This window comes from Rattus rattus, chromosome 3 (assembly GCF_011064425.1).
Source record: "Rattus rattus isolate New Zealand chromosome 3, Rrattus_CSIRO_v1, whole genome shotgun sequence".
Lineage (NCBI taxonomy): Eukaryota > Metazoa > Chordata > Mammalia > Rodentia > Muridae > Rattus > Rattus rattus.
In genome coordinates this window covers 222,862,680-222,888,004 of record NC_046156.1, presented here as the reverse complement: position 1 = coordinate 222,888,004, position 25,325 = coordinate 222,862,680, and the positions used below count along the sequence as shown (strand labels likewise).

At 38.9% G+C, this 25,325-nt stretch overlaps 1 protein-coding gene and 1 pseudogene across 1 annotated transcript in view; one reads left to right on the top strand and one right to left on the bottom strand.

Moving 5' to 3' along the window:
* Positions 1–25,325, bottom strand: part of Ankrd31 (ankyrin repeat domain 31) — a 139,494-nt gene that overhangs the window by 43,048 nt on the left and 71,121 nt on the right. Inside the window, exons 10-13 of the mRNA XM_032897071.1 lie at positions 23,916–24,003; positions 22,977–23,073; positions 9,243–10,233; positions 1,310–1,450 (exon numbers count right to left, since the gene is read on the bottom strand). Coding sequence (XP_032752962.1) covers positions 1,310–1,450; positions 9,243–10,233; positions 22,977–23,073; positions 23,916–24,003 — 1,317 coding nt within the window. The remainder of the gene's footprint in view (positions 1–1,309; positions 1,451–9,242; positions 10,234–22,976; positions 23,074–23,915; positions 24,004–25,325) is intronic.
* On the top strand, positions 17,558–19,153 carry LOC116895192 (annotated as a pseudogene).

Below are 25,325 nucleotides of genomic sequence, written 5' to 3'. Positions count from 1 at the left end.
ATTCAAAATCTGAAGCACGCAAGTAAAACACAGTACTAGAACTACTCCCACCCAGATCTAGAACAGCGCTCAACCTTCCTATGGCTGCAACTCTTTAAAACACTTCTTTATACTATAGTGATCCTAATCATACAGTTATTTCATTGCTCCTTTATAACTGTAATTTTGCTGTTATGAATCACAATGGAAACATCTGACTTCAGGATATCTGATATGGTGTCCACTACAGGGGTCAAGACGCATGGCTGAGACTCACTGAGAGGAATGCCGAGTTAGGGGCATAGCAGGGAGTGGGAGGGAGCTAAGCTGGACAAAAATGAGAATCTTGATAATTTGTGCTCTGCGGCTTAAGTGGCTAGTGGAGTTTAGGTGTATCAGCTATTCTTACAGTCTCTATTGTTGTAATGAAACATGAGTAAAACGGAAAAGGCAAGTTAGGGAGAAAAGGGTTTCTCTGCTTTATGCTTTCTTCATTGAAGGAAGTCAGGAGAAGTCACACAGGACAGGAGCCTGGAGGCAGAGGTCATGAAGGGTGCTGCTTACTGGCTTGCTCCTCCTGCTTTCTTATGGAACCCAGCATCCACAGTGGGTTGGTCCCTCCCCTGCTGACCATTAATTAAGAAAATGCTCTACAGGCCGTGTACAGCCCTATCTTAGGGAGACATTTTCTTAATTGAGGATCTCTCTTCTCAGAGGACGTTAGCTTGTGTTCTGTTAACATAAAACTACCGAGGTGGATTTGAAGATTCATGGTTTCTCTTTTGAGTCAATTATGATAAGATGGTTCCTAAAGCAGTGAAGTCCTAAATGGGCCTGTAATTCAGAAGCCAGGACTGAGCTACTGAGGCTACTCAGTCTAAGAGGTTAAATTGAAAAGGAGAAAAGTAATTCTTTGAGTGATTGGAGGATAGTGCCATGATCAGAAATGAAAATGTAATATAATGAGATAAGCCTTAGGATTCTTGCCCATTCCTTTTGTATTTAGGGAAATATTTGGGCTTTGTTTGATTAGAATAATAACCTCATAGCCACTTCAATGATCCTGAATTTTCTATATGGATTCATAAACCTGAAACTGCTTGAAAGAAAAAAAGAGATGCACATGTGCACTGATGTTTCTGACAGTAGATAAAAAAGCAAGAACAGGCACAGTCAAACGCACTACCTGCCTTCAGGAATTCTGTAAACAGATCTGTAGAAAAGGAGACACAGCTTGTCACAGGACACACATTCAGGGACATAAACCCAATCAGCAATATTTCAAATTTCTTTTAGAGATGTTTGAAACTAAAATGTAAGACTAACTCACCTTATTCCAAGCGTAATTCCAGGTCACATAACTGCCACCTCCCAGGACATCCTTGAGCCAGGTAACTGGGTTCTGGTAAACCTGACCATTTTCTACCTTCAGTTTACCACTCAGTAAAACACTGGCTCTGTGGGTGGTCTCCTGAGGTGAAAAACAGTGTAAGGTAATCAATTGCTGAACTGTGCAAACTTTTGTTTCTGGCCATGATAAAAGTCAGATTTACTGTAACACCTGACGCTCCCCATCCAACACCATGCAAACAAACAAACAACGAAAGAAACAAATTAGCAACAACAACAAAACAAAACAAAAAAAATAAAAAACCCCAAACTTAACAAAATATATAGAACAATGTTTTGTAAGATGCTGAGTATCAGGCAAAACAACCACACTGAGCACTGAGCTGTATCTGAAACACAGCAATGGAGTGGGCCAGAAGGATCCCAGCAGGTCTCTGGCTAGCCAACCTAGAAGAAGCAGTGAGCTCCAGAGTCAGTGAGAGACCTTGTTTTTAAAGAAGACTGACAGCAATAGAGGAAGATGCCCAACACTTCTGGTATCTATGGTTCCATACACACACAAGTGCACACATGTGCATATATCACACACACACACACACAGGGGGGTAAGGAGAAAGAGGGAGAGAACTCTAAAATGGGTGAAAATACGACATATTGAACTACAGGAGTGTAACAAAAGCAGTGAGCACAGGGTGTCCTTTTTGAGTGCAAGGCGGGGCTGGAGACAGGGTTTCAGTATGGTTAGTTTTAAACATACAATCCTCCTGTTTCAGTCTACCAAGCTACTAATCTAGCTTTAGAATAGTATTTGCATCTATCTATATAATAATTCTCAGTTTGATGGCTTAACTTTTAAGATGCTTGAAAAAGAAACAATGCAGAAGAAAACAAGCAATTTAAAAAGTAACAAACATTGGAATAAAAACAAAACAAACAATAAAAAATCATTTGGGAAAAAGCAATAAATCAAAAGGTTTTTTAAAAGATGTAATTTAAAAAAATTACAAACCTAAGCTAAATGACTAAGAAAATCAAGTGAGACAACTCGAAGGATGAGGGATGAAACAGGAGATATTAATATTGACATTATAGAAATAAAATGTTAAAGAGAACACTATGAATAATTATATACTGGTAGGTTAGATTAGCAAATTCCCTGAAATAAATAAACTGCCAAAACTGACTCAAGAAAGAACAATCTAAAAATACCTGTAACAAACAAATTAGTAACAAACATTACTCACAAAGAAAAGCCCAGGCACAAAGGGCTTTACTTCTTAACACTGAGAAAACGTTAAAGAAGACTTAGCATTAGTTCTTTACAAACTTTTCCAAAACTCAGGAGAGAGGATCATTTGTGAACTCATTCTGAGGTCAGTGTTACTATGATACTAAAACCATAACAGTTCAGCATCTCTAATGCATATGGACAAAGTAAATATTTAACAAAATGCTGGAGATTCAAATTCAACAACACATAAAAGAATCCTAGACCACAACCAAGTGGAACACAAGGGTTAACATCCGATGATCAACTAGTGCTATATGCCATATCGTCAATGAGAATTCCTAGAAGGAAGCTGTGTGTGCAGCCACCGACTGATCAGACTGCAGTGATGTAGAGAAGTCGGAATGCTGGAGGTCTGAAGGGCTAATTACCTTATCTTGTCTACCTCTACGTCAGAACCAAGATCCTTTGATGAACAGACAAAAACCTTTTAAGATATATTAATTTAGCAGATTAGCGTCCACTAACCTAAAATCTGTGCTCCTGAGCCACTGTCATTCAAAATGGCTCAAAATAAACTCTTATCCCCTTTAAGATGAGAGCTGTAGGTTTTGTTTATTTTCTTGTATCAGCAATATCAATAGAACAGAAATAATCCATGTGATTCCTCCCAATTGATGGATAGAGCATTAGATAAAATCCTACACCCTTTCCTGATAAAAACACCCCGTGAACTAAGAGGAAAAGAGAACTGCTTAAAGCTGATAAAAAAAAAACCTTTGAAAAAATCTTGAGCTAACATCATACTTAATAGCAAAACGGTCTTAGGAAATAGATGTCAGCCTATATTCTTTTATTTCCCCCTTATTAGGTCTGTGCAGCCAGGTAACAAAATCAACCACAAAGCACAACCACGGCAAAACAGCATCTTTATTACTAAAGCGTATGCTCATTTACAGAGCAAATTCAATAGCATTTCCAAACATTCCTTAAGTAATGAGCTTAGCAAAGCTGTAAGAAACTATTTCAATATCCAAATGTCAGCTTTTTTTTTTTTTTTTTTTTTTTTTTTTTTTGAGCTGGGGACCTAACCTGGGCCTTGCGCGCCCCTGTGCAAGCTCTACCACTGTGCTAAATCCCCAACCCAAATGTCAACTTCTTGAAACTAGCAAGAAGCAACTAGAAATTGAAATTTTAAAAGCTGAATAAATGGGGGCTGGAGAGATGGCTCAGTGGTTAAGAGCACTGACTGCTCTTCCAGAGGTCCTGAGTTCAAACCCCAGCAACCACATGGTGGCTCACAACCATCCATAATGGGATCCGATGCCCTCTTCTGGTGTGTCTGAAGACAGTTACAGTGTACTCATATATAATAAATAAATACTTTCTTTTAAAAAAATTAAAAGAAAAATTGGATAAATGACATTATCAAGATATGAACTATTTAGCAAAGAATCTAATGAAAGATAAGAAAGACATGAAAAGTGAGTTGCTCTGCTCTACTGAGGAAAATTCAAAGACCAAAATAAATGGAAGAACGTGCTGCACTCGTGGGCTCAACAAGCCCACCTACCGCCCACCTTTCTTTCCCAGCTAATTCACACATTTAATGGGATGTCAATAAAGCATCAGTTTCTTTGATAGCAGAAGTTGACACACTCATCCTAAACTTCACATGGGACCTACAGTAGTCAAATACGTTTGTAAGAGAGTGGAAGGCTAACATTAACATTACTGAACAGAAAGTGTAAAGAAGAATCAGAAGATTAGCATTCACTGAATTTTAAGACTATTCTACAGCAAGGACAATCAAGGCAGTTTAATACTAACAGAAAGCTAAACAAATAAACGATGAAGCATTAGGGAATCCAGAAACAGACATGTTTTGTTTTTTTAAACAGAGATATACAGGCAATCCATTAGAACAAGGATGGCTCCTTCAATTATGCCGACAGACCGACTAGCTATTCAAATTAGCGAATGGGAATGGGCTTGGGAGTGGCGGCTTACATATGTAATCCCAGAATTTGGAGGGCTGAGGAAGGAGGATCACTAAAAGTTAGGCTTGCTACATAAAGAGTTCCAGGCCATCCCGGAATACAGAGTAAGATACTGTCTCAAAAATAGATAAAAATAAACTTATCTATAAAAATAATTATATCCCCATATAGATATGCTCATATATAAATAGATATTCTTCCTTGTAAATAACTTAAATTTAAATTAATTTTAATTAATAAGAAAATTTTAAATTAATATTAATTAAATATAAATATTATATCACATTATATATAAGTAAAATTTTAATTAATATGAAAAATAATAAATTAGTATGAAGGTTAATTAATTAAATTTCAACTAAGTATGAAGATCAATTTAGGATAAATCCTAGCTCTAAAACTATAAAATTATGCTCGATCTTTAGCCCTTGTAGATTACCCTTTTGTGAAATATAATCGATGAAGTCACAGGATCATGTGCAGTCACAGTAAAGAAACCTAAGGATCACAGCCCCACAACTGCAACTACTTAATAAACTCACTCGCTTTAAGGGGAAAACTGTCAGAATTCTATGAGAAAATCATTGTCATTTTGAGTCAGACAAATACTTTTTCAGTTTCATTTGGTTATAAGGTATTTTGGTCTACGTTTTAAATTGAACTATAACTGTATCATTTCCTCCCTCCAGCCCTCCCTGCCCTTCCCTCCATCTTCTTCCATGTCCCCTCCCCCATTCCCTCTCAATCCATGGCTTCTTCCATGTCTCCTCCCCCACTCCCTCTCAATCCATGGCTTCTTCCATGTCCCCTCCCCCACTCCCTCTCAATCCATGGCTTCTTCCATGTCCCCTCCCTCACTCCCTCTCAATCCATGGCTTCTTCCATGTCTCCTCCCTCACTCCCTCTCAATCCATGGCTTCTTCCATGTCCCCTCCCCCACTCCCTCTCAATCCATGGCTTCTTCCATGTCTCCTCCCTCACTCCCTCTCAATCCATGGCTTCTTTTTCTCAACATGGACGTGAGTGATGGCTCATCTTCATTGTCAGCCTGACGGCATCTGGAATCAACTAAAACCCAAGATTCTGGATGTGCCTGTGAGGGATTTTCTTAACTTGATTAAGACTGAAAATCTTACCAACTCATCCTAATCAAATTATTATTTAATTAAAAATAATTTGAGGTTGGAAGACCCACTTTGGGCCACACCTTCTAGTGACAGCCCACATACAAGGACAGGAAGAATTAAGCTTTAATTTTGCCTGTTTGCCTTCACTGTAACTGGCCAGGTTGTCTTCTCCCCTATTGCTGTATAAAGTATTAAATCCAACTTCTTCAGGGCTCCAAAGTAGACTGAAAACCAGAAGTTTTCCAGAAATCCTCTGGAACTCAAGCACAAGATTGGGACTGCAGAGACATCAAGTTTAGTGGACCAAACTACTGAATTTCTGACCTTTTCATTATATGGTGGCCATTGTTGGACTATCTGGACTGTATCGTGTAGATCAGTCTAATAAATCCCTTTAATGTAATTCCATCAGTTCTGCACCTAGACAAGCCTAAGTACCACAAATACATAGATACATAAATACAGCCCACTGAATCTGTTTAGTGCTGCTTTTAAGTACACGATTTCAGTGCTGACCATTCTTGGGAAGACTCCCTGCTTGCAAAATGTAAGTCACTCTGGAGTCTACTGGATGGCCTGATTCTACTACTTCTTGGCATAGACTCAAAAGACTGCCTCCTACTCACAGTAGCTAGGGAATGGAAACAGCAGAAACGTGTTTCATCTGGTTAATGGAAATGAAAATATGACGCATATACTGTGGAATACTACTCAGATATAGAGAAAATTAAATCATGAAACTTGCAGATATATAGATGTCACTAGAAAATATTGTCTGAGGTAACTCAGTCACAGAAAGACAGACTAACATTACATGTTCTTTCCCATTGGTGGCTCCTTGCTTTAAATCTTCATAAGTGAATATATGACCAGAGTAACTGCAGAAACCAGAAAAATAAAAGAGGACCATGGGGTGGGCTAGCTAGAGAGGGAGTAGCAGGATATAAGTGATGCGAAAGGGAAATAGAGAAAGTTGGGAGGTGGCCTTCAGTTAGGAAGCAGGAAGGGAGGCCAATACAGGAAGAAAAGGATTGGGAATGGATAACACACACACACACACACACACACACACACACACACACACACAACACACACACACACACACACACAGACACACATACACAGACACACACACCTTGAATGAAACCTCCTTTTGAGTTGTTGTTCAGGGAAGTCCAAGAGATTCCCCAAACATCACAGACTACTGTGTTGCACTTAGTTGTCCCCCAGTGGTTGAAGGTTGTGTCCCTAAGACACCATGTACTTTGGACAACAGGACTTGGAAGATTTGACCTGGATCTGAAAGTGCCCTTGCTCAGGGCTAGCTTTCATAGTATCAGAAAGTGCTATGCAAGCTGACCAGGGAGGGATCAACCAACAGTCCTACTTAGCTGTGATGTCTATAAGAATCACAAAAATGGCCAACCCTGAAAGATACTCCTAAAGGAGCAAAATGGCAGCAATACCTTGGCACTAATCAAGGGCTGTCTATAGGGCCTAAAGTCTGTTCAAGACGAGGGAAATCATGTCTGAGGCTACTGAGGCCATGGATTTTAGAGGAGAATCTACTTAAATAATTTGTAAATAGTGCATGAAGAACCGGTTAAAAAAATTAGCAATAGATCTGAACCAAACAGTACCTGAACCAAAAAGTAAATATGGATGGCCAATAGCACAAGAAAATATGTTCAACATCATCAACTGTGGATATGAAAATTAAAACCACAATGATAAGCAGCACACACACACACACACACACACACACACACACACACACACACAATACACCCACACTATCTGTTAGCGAGGCTAGAATTAGAGGACTGACCATACTTTGCACTGGTGATGATGTGGAGCAACTAAGCTCTCATGCACAAATGGCACATGCACCAGATTTTGTAAGCAGCTTCCGCCATTTATTTATTTATTTATTTATTTATTTATTTATTTATTTTTTTTTTTTTTTTTTCGGAGCTGAGGACTGAACCCAGGGCCTTGCACTTTCTAGGTAAGCGCTCTACCACTGAGCTCAATCCCCAACCCCCCGCCATTTCTTTAAAGGTGAAATGTATAACTAGCTTAGGATTCAGTAACTCCATTCATAAAGTATTTACCCAAGAAAAATGAAAGTCTATCTCATACCAAAACCTGCATAAGAAAATTCATACCAGCTTTATATGTAATAGCCAGCACCTGGAAACAACATAAATATCTTGTCCTGACTTCTTCCAGTGACAGGCTATGATCTGGAAGTGTAATCAAATAAACCCTTTCCTCCCCAATTTGCTTTGTGGTCATGGTGTTTTGTCCACAGCAACAGAAACCCTGACTAAGACACTATGGTGTCATGCAAAACAAACTACTACCTAGAAATAAAAAGCAATGAAAAAGGCAACTCTTAAATAATTAGACTACAAGACACGAGTCGACAAAAATTAATATGTAAAGAATAATTCTCATAAATCAAATTCTTAGAAATGCAAATTAGAAACACAAAGCACAAAAGCAATTGTCCAAGGCAGGGAAGGGAGAGAGAGAGCGAGAGAGAGAAATCAGGCCCTAAGAATCATCTGGAGCAAATGGATAGTTATTGTTTGTAGACAGAATTTCACAGGTAAATACATATGTCAAACTTGTCAGATAGTGCACTTTGAATATGCATAGTGTTCTGTATACAAATTATACCACCACAAAACTCTACTGAAAATTTATTAAGCTGATCCAGAGAAGTAGCTACAACTGTCAAAATCTGAGTAACTATAACTTACCCGCTAAAATTGATGTGCTCTAGTTAATGAAGTTATTACTTATCAAATAGGTTGGCAGGCAAACTAGAACATTGAAGGAAATGAGATCTAACCATAATGTGATTAGAGAACCGTAATTTGAAACTTTAATATTAAACAGCATGGTTCTTAGCTTGTAAGTAAAGCTTTTAAAGCAGGAAAATCTTTGTTGAGGAATGAGCAGAGTAGGAAACAGTCATTCAAGTTAAATTCTGGTAAGGCAGGGCTGATTTCTGAAAGAGCAGTCTATGAGCAAAGAAGCATATTCAAGACTTGGTGATCTTTTTCATGCTAAATTTGTCTTTCAAAAAGTGAGAAGAAACTAAATATTTTTAATAGGTACATCTAATAGAATATTTTCTCACCATCCACTTTTATGCATATATTATATTTTTAGTTGAGTTTCTTATTGAAACTTCAAGTGTGGTTTTAAACTGAGCCTCTATGGAAGAAAAATTAACACATACCTGGGGATGGCTTCGCAGTGTTTTGATAGTTCTTGAACCTAGTTTGGAACTAATAACAATGATTTCCTATCTTTGCTCTTAAATTCTTCCTGCTACAATATAATTGACTGACTAGTTGAGGAACAAAGATGTTAATGAGTAAATTCTATCAGGGCAAATCCAGAATAAGGTATGGATTTCTTCTTAAAGATTTAATGGGTATGTCTCTCCATTCAGAAAGCACAGTCAAATCTTATTTCCTATATGCCTATACTATTTATACCAACACTACTCATAAAATCTTCAAGAATTTAGAGAAAAAATACCTGGGTTTTAAATTCCAGAACGTTATTTCCTGGATTAATTCTTCCAAGTAAAATCAAGTCTTTCAGTTGCACAGTTTTCTTTCTGGGAGTTGTGCCGTGGTGTGGAGCCTTTTTAGAAGAAGGTTGATGGGCAGGCACAGAGGGAGGAGAGATTTGCATGCCGTCTGCATTCAAAGCAACAGAAGCTGATTTCTTAAGACACGGCTTTGTCTGATGCGCAGTGTAGGTATCTAAGACAGCAACAGTCTGCGCCAGAGGCTTAGATGCTCCCTCAGATGGTTGCTGGGAACCTGTTCTCTTGTTTCTTCTTTTTGGTTTACAACGGGAAAGGTCCTGATTCTGAGGAAAAGCCGGTAGACAGACATCAGTTTGGGAAAATATACTTTTATCTTCTGAAATATTTATGGTGCCTGTTAGTGAAGGAGCATCAAATCCATAGCCTTTGACTGAAGTTTCTGGAAAAAAATTCTCTGCTTGTGAATACTCTGCTTGAGAAGTAAGAGCAATAGGTTGGGATGATGATGTCATTTTCTCAGTGCCATCTGAGGTGGATTTTAATAACCCACCTGAGGCACAATCCTGGACATTTTGTTTAGAATTTGTGTCACTTCCAGGGAATTCTTCTCCTCTTATTGCCTCTGCATTCAAACAAATGTTAGTATTCTGGCTGTCACTCTGTATTTCTGGAGAAAATGGCATTTCTTGCATACTTCTATAAGCAAGATTGGTAGGAGAAAGTGAGCCTGACTGGACAAGAGCTGAGTTTCCCACTCTAGGAGGATCTTGGCTGGTCTTGTCACTGGAGATGTCTGAGTTACATGGCAGCTTCCTTAAATTAATACCAGATGATGGTGTGGCAGTCTTATAGTTTTGAATTTTCAGTCTTATCTTTTTTTGTTTCTTTGCTACAACTAAAAGACTCTTTTGTCTTGTGGCCAAGTTAGCCAGTTGTTCTCTCAGGGCCCCATGTTTAAATGACTCCATGGATACCCTATAAGAAACAGAAAAAATATTACCACAGAAGATTTTCTTCACAGACTGTTGGATATAAAAGATGCTCTCTCTCTTAATGTGTATCAGCTTTAAGTATAACAAAACCTATATTTGAGATATATATTTCCTTTGCAAGGAAACTGACCCTTATTTAATAAGAGTTGACTTTAATGCATTTTAAATGTACTTATTTTACTATTGTAAGCATATGACATATGAATGATATATGTGCAGCACATGCATGCTTGGTGCCAGGAATCATAAACAGGCTTTGGAGCCCTGGAGTTGGAGTTCTAGATGATTGTGAGTCAGCATGTAGGTACTGGGAATTGAACCTCAATCCTCTGAAAGGGCAACAAGTGCTCCTAGCCTTTGAGACAACTCTCCAGCTCCAGGTTGCCTTTTATTAAAAACAGAATATAACATTATCTGAGTGAATTTAAAAATGAAAACAGAACTTTGTGTAATTATAGTATGTTGATTAGAAGGGAATGATTGGCAGCTGAACAGTACTACTGTTACTAAATTTTCAATTTGTTTATCTGGTTTAAAGAAGAAATGGTTCATTATTAATTATATATGGGAGTAAGCTCAACTGAGGTTCCATAGCTACTGACTACAAGATTGTGTTTTGAATACTTCAGTGAGACCTGAGGATATAGTTAGTTCATTTGTATTCTGAATCTGTCCTGAGGCAGTTTCAAGTTAAGAAGGATCTACCAGAAAAAACATTAGCCCTAGCATCTTCAACTCCAACATCTCAGAATCTAAATGCTAAGCTAGAGGAAGGAATTCATCACACCTGCACACTGGTCTTTCAGTTAAGCACAGGTCCCTTACTGACCTTGGCTTCACTGGCTCTGAACCTTTTTGGCCTTAGGACTGATACATACTCTTGAGGAACCTAAACAGGTTTTGTTTGTACAAGCTGTATCTACCACTATTTATTATTTTAGAATTAAAACAGAAAAGTTCTAAAAAAGAATATAAAATATGTATTTTATAAGATAGCAGGTGGCCTTTGGGAAAATTCTATTAGATACTCACAAGTAAATGAGAAAAAATAGCATCTTAGCATTTGAGAACATAGCTTCAACCTGACATAAGACAGTCTCAAGGACCTACCAGTGGGCTATAGTATGTACTTTAAGAGCAACTGTTTTAAGGAAAAGCATTATAGAACTGGCTTGCCTTCCTATTAAAGTGCTTCCTATAGGTGCTGACACTGAACATGGGCTATGATAGAGAAACAGTATAATGATATTTTGACTTCTTCCTTTCCAATTTGTACCCCTTTGACCTCCTTTCTTTGTCTGATTGCTCTAGCCAGGACTTCGAGTACTACATTGAATAAGTAGGGAGAGAGTGAGCAGCCTTGTCTAGTCCCTGATTTTAATGGGATTGCTTCAAGTTTCTCTCCATTTAGTTTGATGTTGGCTACTGCTTTGCTGTATATTGCTTTTACTATGTTTAGGTATGGGCTGGAATTCCTGATCTTTCCAAGACTTTTAACATGAAGGGGTGCTGAATTGTGTCAAATGCAATCTCAGTATCTAACGAGATGATCATGTAGTTGTTTTTCTTTGATTTTGTTTATATACTGGATTATGTTGATGGATTTCCGTGTATTGACCCATCCCTGTAAACCTGGGATGAAGCCTACTTGATCATGATGGATGACCATTTTGCTGTGTTCTTGGATTTGGTTTGTGAGAATTTTATTGAGTATTTTTACATTGAGAAGTCAAAATAGCACTATTTGCAGACTATATGATAGTATAATTAAGTGACCCCAAAAATTCCACCAGAGAACTCCTAAACCTGATAAATAACTTCAGGATATAAAATTAGCTCAAACAAATCAGTAGCCTTCCTCTACTCAAAGAATAAACAGGCTGGGGAAAAAATTAGAGAAATGACACCCTTCACAATAGTCCCAAATAATATAAAATACCTTGGTATGACTCTAACCAAGCAAGTGAAAGATTTGTTATGACAAGGACTTCCAGGCTCTGAAGAAAGAAATCAAAGAAGATCTCAGAAGATGGAAAGACCTCCCATGCTCATGGATTGGCAGGATTAATATAGTAAAGATAGCCATCTTACCAAAAGCAATCTACAGATTCAATGCAATCCCTCTCAAAATTCCAATTCAATTCTTCATAGAATTAGAAAGAAAAATTTGCAAATTCATTTGGAATAACAAAAACCCAGACTAGCAAAAACTATTCTCAACAATAAAAGAACTTCTAGGGGAATCACCATCGCTGACCTCAAGCAGTATTACAGAGCAATAGTGATAAAAACTGTATGGTATTGGTCCAGAAACAGGCAGGTAGATCAGTGGAATAGAATTGAAGACCCAGAAATGAACCCACACACCTTTGGTCACTTGATCTTTCACAAAGGAGCTAAAACCATCCAATGGAAAAAAGATAGCATTTTCAAAATGGTTCTGGTTCAACTGGAGGTCAGCATGTAGAAGAATGCAAATCCTTTCTTATCGCCCTGTATAAAGCTTAAGTGGATCAAGGACCTCCATATCAAACCAGATACACCGAATCCAATAGAAGAGAAAGTGGGGAAGAGCCTCGAACACATATGGAGAGAAGAAAATTTCCTGAACAGAAAGAACACCAATGGCTCAGGCTCTAAGATCACTTACAGACAAATGAGATCTCATATAATTGAAAAGTTTCTGTAAGGCAAAGGACACTGTAATCAGGACAAAATGGCAACCAACAGATTTGGAAAAGATCTTTATCAATTCTACTTCTGATAGAGGGCTAATATCCAATATATACAAAGAATTCAAGGAGTTAGACTCCAGAGAATCAAATAACCCTATCTTAAAAAAGTCTACCAAAATGAACTCTCAATTCTGAACATCAATGCCCCAAATGCAAGGGCACCCACATTTGTAAAAGAAATGTTAGTAAATCTCAAAGCATACATTGAACCTCGTACAATAATAGTAGGAGACTTCAAAAACCCACTCTCAACAATGGACAGATCATGGAAACAGAAACAAGAAAGAGTCACAGTGAAACTAACAGAAGTTATGAACCAAATGGATTTAACGGATATCTACAGAACATTTCAACCTAAAACAAAAGAATATACTTCTCAGCATGTAAGGGTACCTTTTCCAAAACTGACCATATAATCACTCACAAAACAGGTCTCAACAGATACAAGAACATTGAAATAATCCCAAGCATCCTATAAGATCATCATGGACTAAGGCTGGTCTTCAATAACAACAAAAACAACAGAAGGCCCACATACACACGGAAGCTTAACAACTCTCTACTCACTGATAACTTGGTCAGGGAAGAAATAAAGAAATAAAAGACTTTCTAGAATTTAATGAAAATGAAGGCACAATAAACGCAAACTTATGGGACACAATGAAAGCAGCGCTAAGAGCTCTGAGTGCTTCCATAAAGAAAGTGTAGAGAGCATACACTAGCAGCTTAACAGCACACCTGAAATCTCTTGAGCAAAAAGAAGTAAATACACCAAACAGGCACAGACAGCAGGAAATAACCAAATTCAGGGCTGAAGTCAACCAAGTAGAAACAAAGAGAACTATACAAAGAATCAACAAAACCAGGAGTTGGTTCTTTGAGAAAATCAACAAGCTAGATAAACTCTTAGCCAGCCTAACCGGAGGGCACAGAGAGTGTATCCAAATTAACAAAATCAGAAATGAAAAGGGAGACATAACTACAGAATCTGAAGAAATTTAAAAAATCATCAGATCATACTACAAAAGCCTATATTCAACAAAACTGAAAAATCTGGATGAAATGGATAATTTTCTACACAGATACTAGGTACCAAAGTAAAATTAGGATCAGATAAACCATGCAAACAGTTCCATAACACCTAAAGAAATAGTAGCAGTCATTAAAAGTTTCCCAACCAAAAAAAGCCCAGGACCAGATGGATTTAGTGCAGAATTCTATCAGATCTTCAAAGAAGACCTAATATCAATAATTCTCAAACTATTCCACAAAATAGAAACAGAAGGAATACTATATAATTCATTCTGTGAAGGCACAGTTACATTCATATCTAAACCACACAAAGACCCAACAAAGAATGAGAACTTCAGACCAATTTCCCTCCTGAATATTGATGCAAAAATATTAAAATTCTTGGAAACTAAATCCAAGAACACACCAAAACGATCATTCACCTGAACTTGAAGTTCTAACCAGAGTACTTAGACAACAAAAACAGGTCAAAGGGATAAAAATTGGAAAAGAAGAAGTCACAAAATCACTATTGCAGATTATATGATAGTATTCTTAAGTGACCCCCAAAAGTTCCACCAGAAAACTCCTAAACCTGATAAGCAACTTCAGCAAAGGGGCTGGATATAAAGTTAACTCAAACACAGCAGTAGCCTACCTCTACACAACGGATAAATAGGCTGAGAAATAAATTAGGGAAATGACACCCTTCACAATAGTCACAAAGAATATAAAATTTCTTGGGGTGACTCTAAGCAAGCAAGTGAAAGATCTGTATGACAAGAACTTCTGTAGGATGATGTCACAGGTGAGGCAGGTACAGGATAGAAGGAGGTCTGTCATTGGAGGAGAAGGAAGGATGGGCGGGAGAGAAGTTTGAAGGAAGAGGAGGAGACTAGGGGAGAGAAGAGGAGACAGGGCGGAAGAGAGAGGCAGCGAAGCCGTGGCAGGACAAGGTGGCAGGTGATGTTAAGATTCTGCTCTGTGTATTTATAGGTTGTTATTAATGTTCTCAAGGGATGGATGGTACCGGGTTTTGTATATTTAAGTGGGCAATTATATCTTACCAATTGGGTCAAAGATTGTTGTGTTGTGTGTTCTTTATGTGAGGGTTTGAGTGTAGAAAGTGTCTTTTGGGTATTTCTACAAGATATCAGCAGATATCTTGGGGCACTCTGGTGCGGACCTAGGGGATAAAAGACAATGATACTTTTATTATTTTTATATTTTTATAACAACAAACTTCAAGTCTCTGAAGAAAGAAATCAGAGAAGATCTCAGAAGATGGAAAGATCTTCCATGCTTATGGACTGGCAGGATTAACATAATAAAAATGGCCATCTTACCAAAAGAAAACTACAGATTCAATGCAATCCCCATCAAAATTATGACTCCATTCTTCACAGAGAGAAAGAAGAGCACTTATTCTCAAATTCATCTGGAATAATAAAAATCCCAGGATAGTGAAAAGTATTCCCAACAATAAGAGAACTTCTGGGGAAAATCACCATCCCTGACCTCAAGCTGTACTACAGAGGAATCGTGATAAAAAAAAAAAAAAAAAAAAAAAAAAAAAAAAAACCTGCATGGTATTGGTACAGAAACAGAAAGGATGATCAATGGAATAGAATTGAAGATCTAGAATTAAACCCCCATACCAAGGTCACCCGATCTTTGACAAAGAAGACAAAAACATCCAGTGGAGAAAAGATAGCATATTCAATAAATTGTGCTGGCTCAAGTGGTGGTCATCATGTAGAAAAATGCAAATTGACCTATTCTTATCTCCTTATACAAAGCTCAAGTCCAAGTGGATTAAGGACCTCCATTATAACCTGATACACTGAATCTAACAGAAGAGAAAGTAGGAAAGAGCCTTGAACACATTGGCACAGGGGAAATTTTCCTTAACAGAACACCAGTGGCTCAGGCTCTAAGATCACTTACAGACAAATGGGATCTTATAAAAATTGATCTTATAAAATTGAAAAGCTTCTGTAAGGCAAAGAACACTCATCAGAACAAAAAGGCAACCTACAGGTTGGAGAAAAATCTTTATCAATCCTACTTCTGATAGAAGACTAATATTCAATATCTACAAAGAACTCAAGAAGTAAAGACTTCAGAGAACACAAATAACCCTATTAAAAATTGGGTATAGAGCCCAACAAAGAATTCTCAACTGAGCAATCTTGAATGGCTGTGACATACCGAAAGAAATGTTCAACATCCTTAGTCATCAGCGAAATGTCAATAAAAACGACCCTGAGACTTCATGTCACCCTAGTTAGAATGTCTAAGACCAAAAACTCAGGTGACAGAAAATGTTGTTGAGGATGTGGAGAAAGAGGAACACTCCTCCATTGTTAGTGAGATTACAACCACTGTGGAAATCAGACTGGCCATTCTTCAGACAATTAGACATAGTACTACCTGAGGACTCAGTTATACCACTTCTGGGCATATATCCAAAAATACTCTAACATATAATAAGGACACATACTCCACTATGTTCATAGAAGCCTAATTTAATAATTCCTAGAAGCTGGAAACAACTCAGATGTCCCTCAACAAAGGATTATATACAGAAAATGTGGTACATCTACCTAATGGAGTACTACTTGACTATTAAAAAACAATGACTTCATGAAATTCGAAGGCAAATGGTTGGAACTAGAAAGTTCATCTTGAGTAAGGTCATGAAAGAACACACATGGTATATACTCATTAATATGTAGGTATTAGGCAAAAAGAAGCTCAGAATACCCACAATACACTTCACAGACCATATGAAGCTCAAGAAGAAGGAAGATCAAAGTGTAGATGCTTCAATCCCTCTTAGAGTGGGGAACAAAATACTCACAGAAGGTAGAGGGTGGAAGACTCTTGGGAGGAAAAGAGGAGGGGGAGGGGAAAAGGGGGCAGGATCAGGTGTGGGAGGAGATGGAGGAGATGTACAGAGGGTCATGGAATTGAACAGAGCTGTGTAGCAGTGGGGGATGGGGAACTGGTGGATACCCACCAGAAAGTCCCAGATGCCAGGAAAGCAAGAGGCTCCCAGGATTAAACAGGCATGACATTAGCTGAAATCCCCAACAAAGGAGAGAGAGAACCTGTGGAGAATTGCTCCTGTCTAAAGGAAATATAGGGACAAAGAATGGAGCAGAGACTGAAAGAAAGGATATCCAGAGACCGTCCCACCTGTCTATTGCTGATGCCAAGAAGTGCTTGCTGACAGGAGCCTGATATAGCTGTCTCTTGAGAGATTCTGCCAGAGCCTGACAAATACAGATGTGGATGCTAACCATTGGACTGAGAACGGGGTCCCCATTGGAGGAGTTAGAGAAAGGACTGAGGAGCTGAAGGGTTTTGCAACCCCATGGAAGAACAATAATATCAACCAACCAGATCCCTCAGAACTCCCAGGGACTAAACCACCATCCGAAGACTACACAGGTGGCCGAGCTGAAGCACGTAGGTGGGAGACTGCAGGATCCAGGGTCTGAGTATCTGAGCCTTGAACTTTTCAAGCCTCCGATTAAATAAAGCTACATTGCACAGATGGGAAACAAACAGAACGGAGAGAGTGAAAAAGTTGAAGAGGCAGAGCCTGAAGAATTTGTGGTAGAAAACGCTCTGGACCGTTGTGTAGTGAATGGGAAGGTGGAGCATTTCCTGAAGTGGAAGGAGTTCACAGATGCTGATAATACTAGGGACCCAGAAGAAAAATTAGATTGTCTAGAATTAATCAAAGCATTTCTGAAGTCTCAAAAAGCTGATAAAGAAAAAGATGGTACAAAAAGGGAATCTTTATCTGACAGTGAATCTAATGATAGCAAATTGAGAGGAAAAGAGATGCTGCTTACACACACAGAGGCTTTGCCAGAGGTCTTGATCCTGAACGAATAATGGGTACCACCAACAGCAGAGGAGAATTAATGCTTCTCATAGAAGGACTCAGAAGGGGTTGACTTGGTGCTGGCAAAGGAGGTGAATATGACATGTCCTCAGAATGTCACTGCCTTCTGGGAGGAGAGGCTGGCTTGGCATTCTTGTCCCAAAGATGAAGCACAATCATTGTTTACACACACACACACACACACACACACACACACACACACATCTGGATCTTGGGTTTTGAATTACTAGTGTGGAAAAATAGGCTTCTAATGAAAATCAAGTCTGATGTGATGATTTTGAAAGTATTGACAGTAGTTGGGACACTTTTGGTTTTTGTTCTGCATCAAAAGGCACGGATTCTTTGGGCGAGTGAGAGCTCTCTGTAGTTGCTTCCTTAACAGTAGAATGTTTGATACCATGGTGTGTTTCCTCAGCTTTGGAGAACACCTTTTCTTAAACACTGGGGAGATTTTTTAGACATTTCTCAAGTCAGAACTTATTTTTAACTGGGACACAGAAGGACCATTCTGGTTTTTGTTTGTTTGTATGTGGTGTTTGCATAAAACGCTTACATAACTTGTTTTGTCTTGTATTTAATATTCAAAAGGACTGGAGATGAAAACACAAGTTGATGAGATTCCATCATTGTGAACATTTTCCTGAAACCATAACCCTTCAGATTAAGCAGAGTATGTAATTTATTGGCTAGTTTAAAACTATCCAATAAAACCCCATCACAACTGATGTATTATCAAGTAAATACAGTAGTTTATTTACATACCAATTCCGCCTTCAGAAAATGGAATTAAACAAAGTAGTAGCGTGATTTAATAATGAGACTTGGGGTGGGCTAGAGAGATGGCTCAGTGATTAAGAGCACTGACTGCTCTTCCAGAGGTCCTGAGTTCAAATCCCAGAAACCATATGGTGGCTCACAACCATCTGTAATGGGATCTGATGCCCTCTTCTGGTGTGTCTGAATTTACAGTGTACTCACATACATAAAATATATATATATTTAAAAAAGACTTGGGTGGTGCACACCTTTAATCCCAGCACTCTGGAGGCAGATGGAGCTCTGATTTAAGAGGCCAGGTGGTCTACAGAGGCAGGTCCAGGTCAGCCGGTCTGTGTAAAGGCTCCTCTGGTGAACTGTTCCTTTATAGAAAGTTAAAATCTGTACTAAAAGGTTATGATCCATGGAATCTGTTTGATGTGGAAGTGGAATCATGGTTGGAGCTGATGTTGGCGATTTAAGACCTGCTGACTAAGTGAGTGAATAAAATTTGCTAATATCATTTAGTGCCCTGCATGCTTTTCCTTTAACCTGACGCATTCCTTACTGGTAGGATCAATCATTTCAGTATTTGGGTTCTGGTTCAATGACCAGAAAAGTAACTTTGTAGTGTCAGAATGTCATCCAACTGTATATTTACTTTATTGTAAATAATTGTGAACAGTGGTCAATAATTTTATATTCCTTTAAAAAAAAAGACTACACATGGAAGAACCCATGGCTTCAGCTGCATATGTAGCAGAGGATGGCCTTATCTGGCATCAATGAGAGGAGAGGCCCTTGGTCCTGTGAGATTGAAGGCCCCAGCATAGGGAATGCTAGGCAGTGGGTGGGAGTGGTGGTGGGTGGGGAGGGCACACCCCATAGAAGCAGGGGAGTTTGGGAGGGGAACCAGGAAGGGGATAACATTTGAAAATGTAAATAAATAAAATAACCAATAAAATTACCTAAAAAAAAAAGGAAAAACTATTGTTACAAAAGCTTCCAAAACATATACAGACAAAAGGAAACTAAACGGAGTCACCAATGAACAGAGGATACAATACCCCAACTAGGTATATTATGCTATTAAATAAAACTTCCAGTGCCAGGACTAGATTAATGACTTGTTGAGTCATTGGCCAAAGAGGCTCCATTGAAACCTCCAAATATCCCAGGCTATTGTCATTGTCAAGGATGCTGTTTATTCTCTACAGCCTGTTGGTAAGGCCCTAATGCTGAGGACACCACTTACTTATGTCATGGAGCATGAAGAAGTTGAATTGGTATCTAAATAGAAGCTTCACACCTACTGACTAGTGTTCACAGTACTGGAAGGTATCGTGAACACCACCAGTGGAGGAAAGTAATCATGGCTATTTCACACTTACAATCTCTGTAACCACCAACAGTGACATGCTTGTGAGATATACTGGTGCAATATGATGGGAGTAACCACCAACTTTCTGGTTGGATTTCAGGACTATTCGATGAAATGGAACCCTACTTGATACTGCTGGAGTGACCAACAACCTCACACTAGAAAGGTCATGGGCCTCTACTAAAGGAACATAGTGATAACATGACTCCTAACAACCCACTCCTGTGAAGGAGGGAGGGAGGGAGAGGGGGAAGGAGAAAGAGAGGAAGGGAGGGAGGGCGGGCCTCACTCAGCACTCATCAGAGAAGCTTCTTCTTGCCAGCCATGGAAGCTAATACAGAGACCCAAGTCAATGCTGTCTGCAAGCAGGTGAGAGCAGGTGAGGGATAAGGCAAGAGCCTGTGCTTGGACAGCAGAAAGGAGGGTAGGCTGGGAGAAATAGGAGAGAGAAGGAGGAAGGAAGATGGAGGAAGAGAAGGACAACCCAGATCCGTGTCGCTTTAAACAGCCACAGGTAGCTATGAATGTCTTATATGGGAAGGATTAATACAGTACTTTTTGTCCAATCTAAATGGCAGCTTATATCAATGTCAATAGGTTCTGATTTCTTTGTTTGGGCATTTTGTGGGTAGAGAATATACTGATATAAATCTGACTGATAAATTACAAGCCTCTAGGGTTTTGATTTTACCAGGCTACAGGGATTTCTGACAGCTATCCACCATGGGAACTTAGCAAGTTGGGTGGAGAACTTTTAGAGCAAAGGGTCAGAGAGTCTGCAGCATTGAGAACACCCTGCTGGTGCTTTGTGGCCCACTGGTGTCCCACCGAGTGTGGGATGTGCATCCATTTTTATTATCCCCACTACAGATCCACAACTAGACAGTGCAGAGAGTGAGAGACTTTGGGGCACTCAGTCCTGCACAGAATCTGAAGAGACCATGTATGTACAGGACCCACATAGGGTCAAGCCAGATGGGGGCTCCAGTACTGAGAAGGGGAAGTGAACAGGGCCTTCCACCCAAAGCCAAGAAGCTGTCTACAACTGAAACCCAAACTGGGCGTATTAACCACACTTCAGGGCAGACCCCAAGCCCACCCAAAGTGAATCCAATGACACTTGTGGATGTTTTGTCTCACTGTCCTCTGTTGGGCATTTGTCTTATAGCCTTTCTAAAGGGCATTTGAGAGAGAAAGAACATACATAAAGTTGGGTGGATAGGATCTGGGAAGAACTGGAATAGGGGAAAACACTGATGAAAATGTATTATATGAAAAATATCAATAAAAATTAAAACCAGAAATACTAGATAATTAATTCTACAAGTGGGTATTTGTACACATAGCTAAAAGCAATTAAGCCAGTATGATGTATAAATAATGAAGATAAAAGATTTACAAATAAAGTTTTAAGAGCTGATTTTAAGTTCAGAAAAAGTGGATATATAGTAAATGCCAAATGGTTTTAAGAGAAAACATGCAAATGAAATATTTAGAAATTCTGAACACAAAGAGGGCATTCAAGAGAAACTAATTTTTAAATATGCTCGAAGAAAACAAGCTATTATATTTTCTCAAAAAAACCCCACAAGATATATATCACCAATATTAGCATTATACAGTTCCTTAATGGCCCCCAGGATTTAGAAGTACACAAAACCACAAAAGTAACTAACTTGTTAGTCGACTCTGAATGACATTTGTGATAACAAAATTCCACATGTGTAGTCAATGTGACACGAACACGGCAGTGGTGAGGAAAGATGGGAGCTGACTCTTTGACGGGAGAAGAACTCTCAAAGGGCGGAGAAGACAGAGGGAGAAGGGCATTAGACAGAAGTACGGAAGAAAGGAACATGACAAGTAAAAGCTCACAAAATTCAAAATTTTCATCCAGCAAAGGAAACTAAGTGAAGAGGCAGCCCAGAGAAGAGAAACACTTGCCATCTACAGACCCACCAGAGGACACACTCACAGTGTACCAGGAAGTAAATAAACTAAGCGTCAAGGAAACATCCAGAGCTGGCGCGATGGCGCAGGCCTTTACTCCCACACTTGGGAGGCAAAGGCAGGTGGATCTCTGAGTTTGAGGCAGCCTGGCCTACACAGTGGGTTTCAGGACGGCCAGGGTCACACAAAGAAACTGGGATGGGGGAGGTGGCACAACAACTTAATTTTAAAAAATGTGCCACGTCTTGGAATTCTCAACAGAAGAGAAAAGTGAAATGACTGATAAATATTTTAAAAAGTGTTCAATATCATCAACCATCAGGGGATGCAAATTAAAGCTCCTCTGAGATTCCATCTCACCCTAGTCAGAATAACAATCCTCAAAACTGACAATGAGTACAGGAGAAGACAAAGGGAAAGGGAGCCTGCATGCATTACTGTTGGGAGTGAAACTGGTACAAGCACCGTGGAAGGCAGTGAGGAGGTTCCTCAGAAGCTAGAAGCCAAACAGAGAAACCATACCGTCAGTCTTATCTAGCGCCAGAGAATACATTTAGTAACAGTTTAAAAACAGATTCTCACAAACTACAAAACAACACAGCTTCCAGGGACTGTAACAAACCCCTGAATTTTGTTTGGGGATCACACTTTCGGAGGTTTCAGTCATTGCCAGCTTACTGCTCTATATCTCATCTTGTGAGGCCACACATTTTAGTAAGAGTGTGTGACAAAACAAAGCTGTTTACTTCATGGTCAAGATGTAAAAAGAGGAAGGAAGGGCTAGGGTTTCATTGTACTCTTCTGGTGTTTGTCTCCCAACAACTGGAAACCTTCTATTGGGCCCCACTTTAAAGTTTACACCACCTCCAACAGTGCCAAGCTGGAAACCAAGCTTTTAACACATGGGCCTTGGCAAATATGTCAAGTTGAAATCTGGCATTATAATAATTGAAATAAGTCCTTTCCCCACTCACCTGTATTTTTTAGCTAGATCATCCCTTTCTGTTTTCTGTTGAGCAAGTATATTATCCATAACTTCTTTTATGTCTAACATCTTTTCAATGTATTGTTCTAGAAACACAATGACAAAATAAAAGATCAGCTAATTGAAGATTGGCAAATGCTGAATCTGTTCAGGTAAATTTAGAATTAGAATTATTGTCCTTTTTTTTTTTTTTTTGCAATGGGCCTTAAATCTTCACTATTCCTATCCATTCTCCAATATAAGTGGCCCAGATAATTAGATCAAAGCTTATTTAATTCTACCATCCTAATGAAATGCCTGAGGTACTCAGATAAGAACACTGTACCAAGAAAGAACAGCCCATCTCAAATCCTAATTCTGCTATCCCATTGATTTAAGCTCTAGGAGCTAGGATTCTATCTGTACCATCTGTATCTGACACTGCTTTTCAAAAGTATATCAATTCAAAAATAAAAGATGTTCTCAAGTGGTCCTAGGGCAAACCATATATGGTGAAAAGACAGGACAAGATATTTAGAATTTACAGATATAAAAGGTACATGACACCAATATATCAGTTTTATTATTTATAACAAAGAACATGATCTCTAAAAAGAAAATAAGCACTTATATCTTTCAGATTATGATGGGAAGCAACTTTATTTCTAGTCTTTACAATAAGACCGAGTTTATCTGCCAGCCTCAAAACATTGCTTAACTAAAGAACAAAGTTCTGTCATTCTCCTTCTTTAAAATAATCCTTCAAGTATTTTTTTCAAAGTTTCAAAGAAAATTCCACTAACTCCTCTTTAATTTTTAAAAATTAGCCTATATAATTTAGTATGCTGACCATGAAAGAGGATAAAGCATCCTGGATCTGTCTGACCCCCACGCATGCGGACTCCCACATCAGCTACTCTGACTGCTGAGTTAAGAAGCACATACTTACCTTCATCTTCAGAGTTTCTTATCTCAAACTTCAGTAAGGTTTCCTGTTTTTCTTCTAGATCTTTTAGAATGGCACTGATGGTCTGATGCTGCCAGACAGAAATGTTAAGAGTTCCATTATAAGAGGGAAGACTGGCGTGTTGATAGTCTGACAAACACAATGAATATGCAGCTTAAAATCTCATCTCAAAATGCACTCGTGATTTATGTGACTTTAATTGAATGGATGTTGAAGATATATAAAGATAAGATTTAAATGTACCTTGCCTTATGTAGTGAATCTACTGAAAAACAGAAGAAAAGGAGTAACCATACAAGGAGCTGAAGGGGTTTGCAACCCTATAGGAGGAATAACAGTATCAACCAGCCCAGAGCTTCCAGGAACGAAACCACCAAAGAGAATACATGGAGGTATCCATGGCTCCAGCCACGAATGTAGCTGAGGATAGCCTGATCTGGCATCAGTGGGAGGGGAGGCCCTTGGTCCTGTGAAGTCTTGATGCTCCAGCAAGGGGAATGCTAGGGTGGTGTGGTAGGAGGGGCAGGTGCGTGGGGAGCACCCTCACAGAAGCAGGGTGAGGGGGGATAGGATAGGGAGTTTGTGGAGGGGAAACCAGGAAGGGGAATAACATTTGAAATGTAAATAAATAAAATAACCAATTTTAAAAAAAGAAAAAAATGATTAAAAAATTTCAACTTCTGACTTCATTTGATACTGTAGAGATGGAGGGAAAACCTCACACATATTGATTATGATTATATATGTAAGAAGTTCACTTGAAGATTGTAGTGATTATCACTGTGCATTATTAAAATCCTATGCACAACCCTAGATATATTAAACACTTTATTAAGCACATGAAGGGGTTTAACTGGGCTACTCTGTGCCCTTGGCACTACTAAGTTTCCCGCCAGAACTGCACTCCCAGCTCCTGTTCTATCTTTTAGAGCCATGACGTGGGCTCCAGGGGCAGACCACCTGTATGAGCTCCTGCTCCGCCTCCTCCCAGCGACTGACTGCAGCAAGTCAGCTTCCTCTCATGCCCGAGCCGAGAGGAGCTGTTCATGTAAAATGTTAAGGACAACACGGGTATAAAGTGTTGCTCTATAAAATCCATCTCACACATAAAACCTCTGCCTAACAGAGTCCCTACTGACTTATCTTTCAGTGAATTAATAATTTTAGAGCCACATAATGCTTTTTATAAAGCATTTCCTCATCAATTCTTATAAGCAGGAACGTGTTTTATTTTTCTGTATGCTTTCCAAAATCATGTGAGCAGAACTCTCATTCAATAAATGATGATTAATGGACTAATACTACCTATATTTTCATAATTTCTCAAATATTTACATTTCTTTAGTGTGTGTGTACACACTGGAAGACAAAAGACAAGTTTTGGAAGTTGGT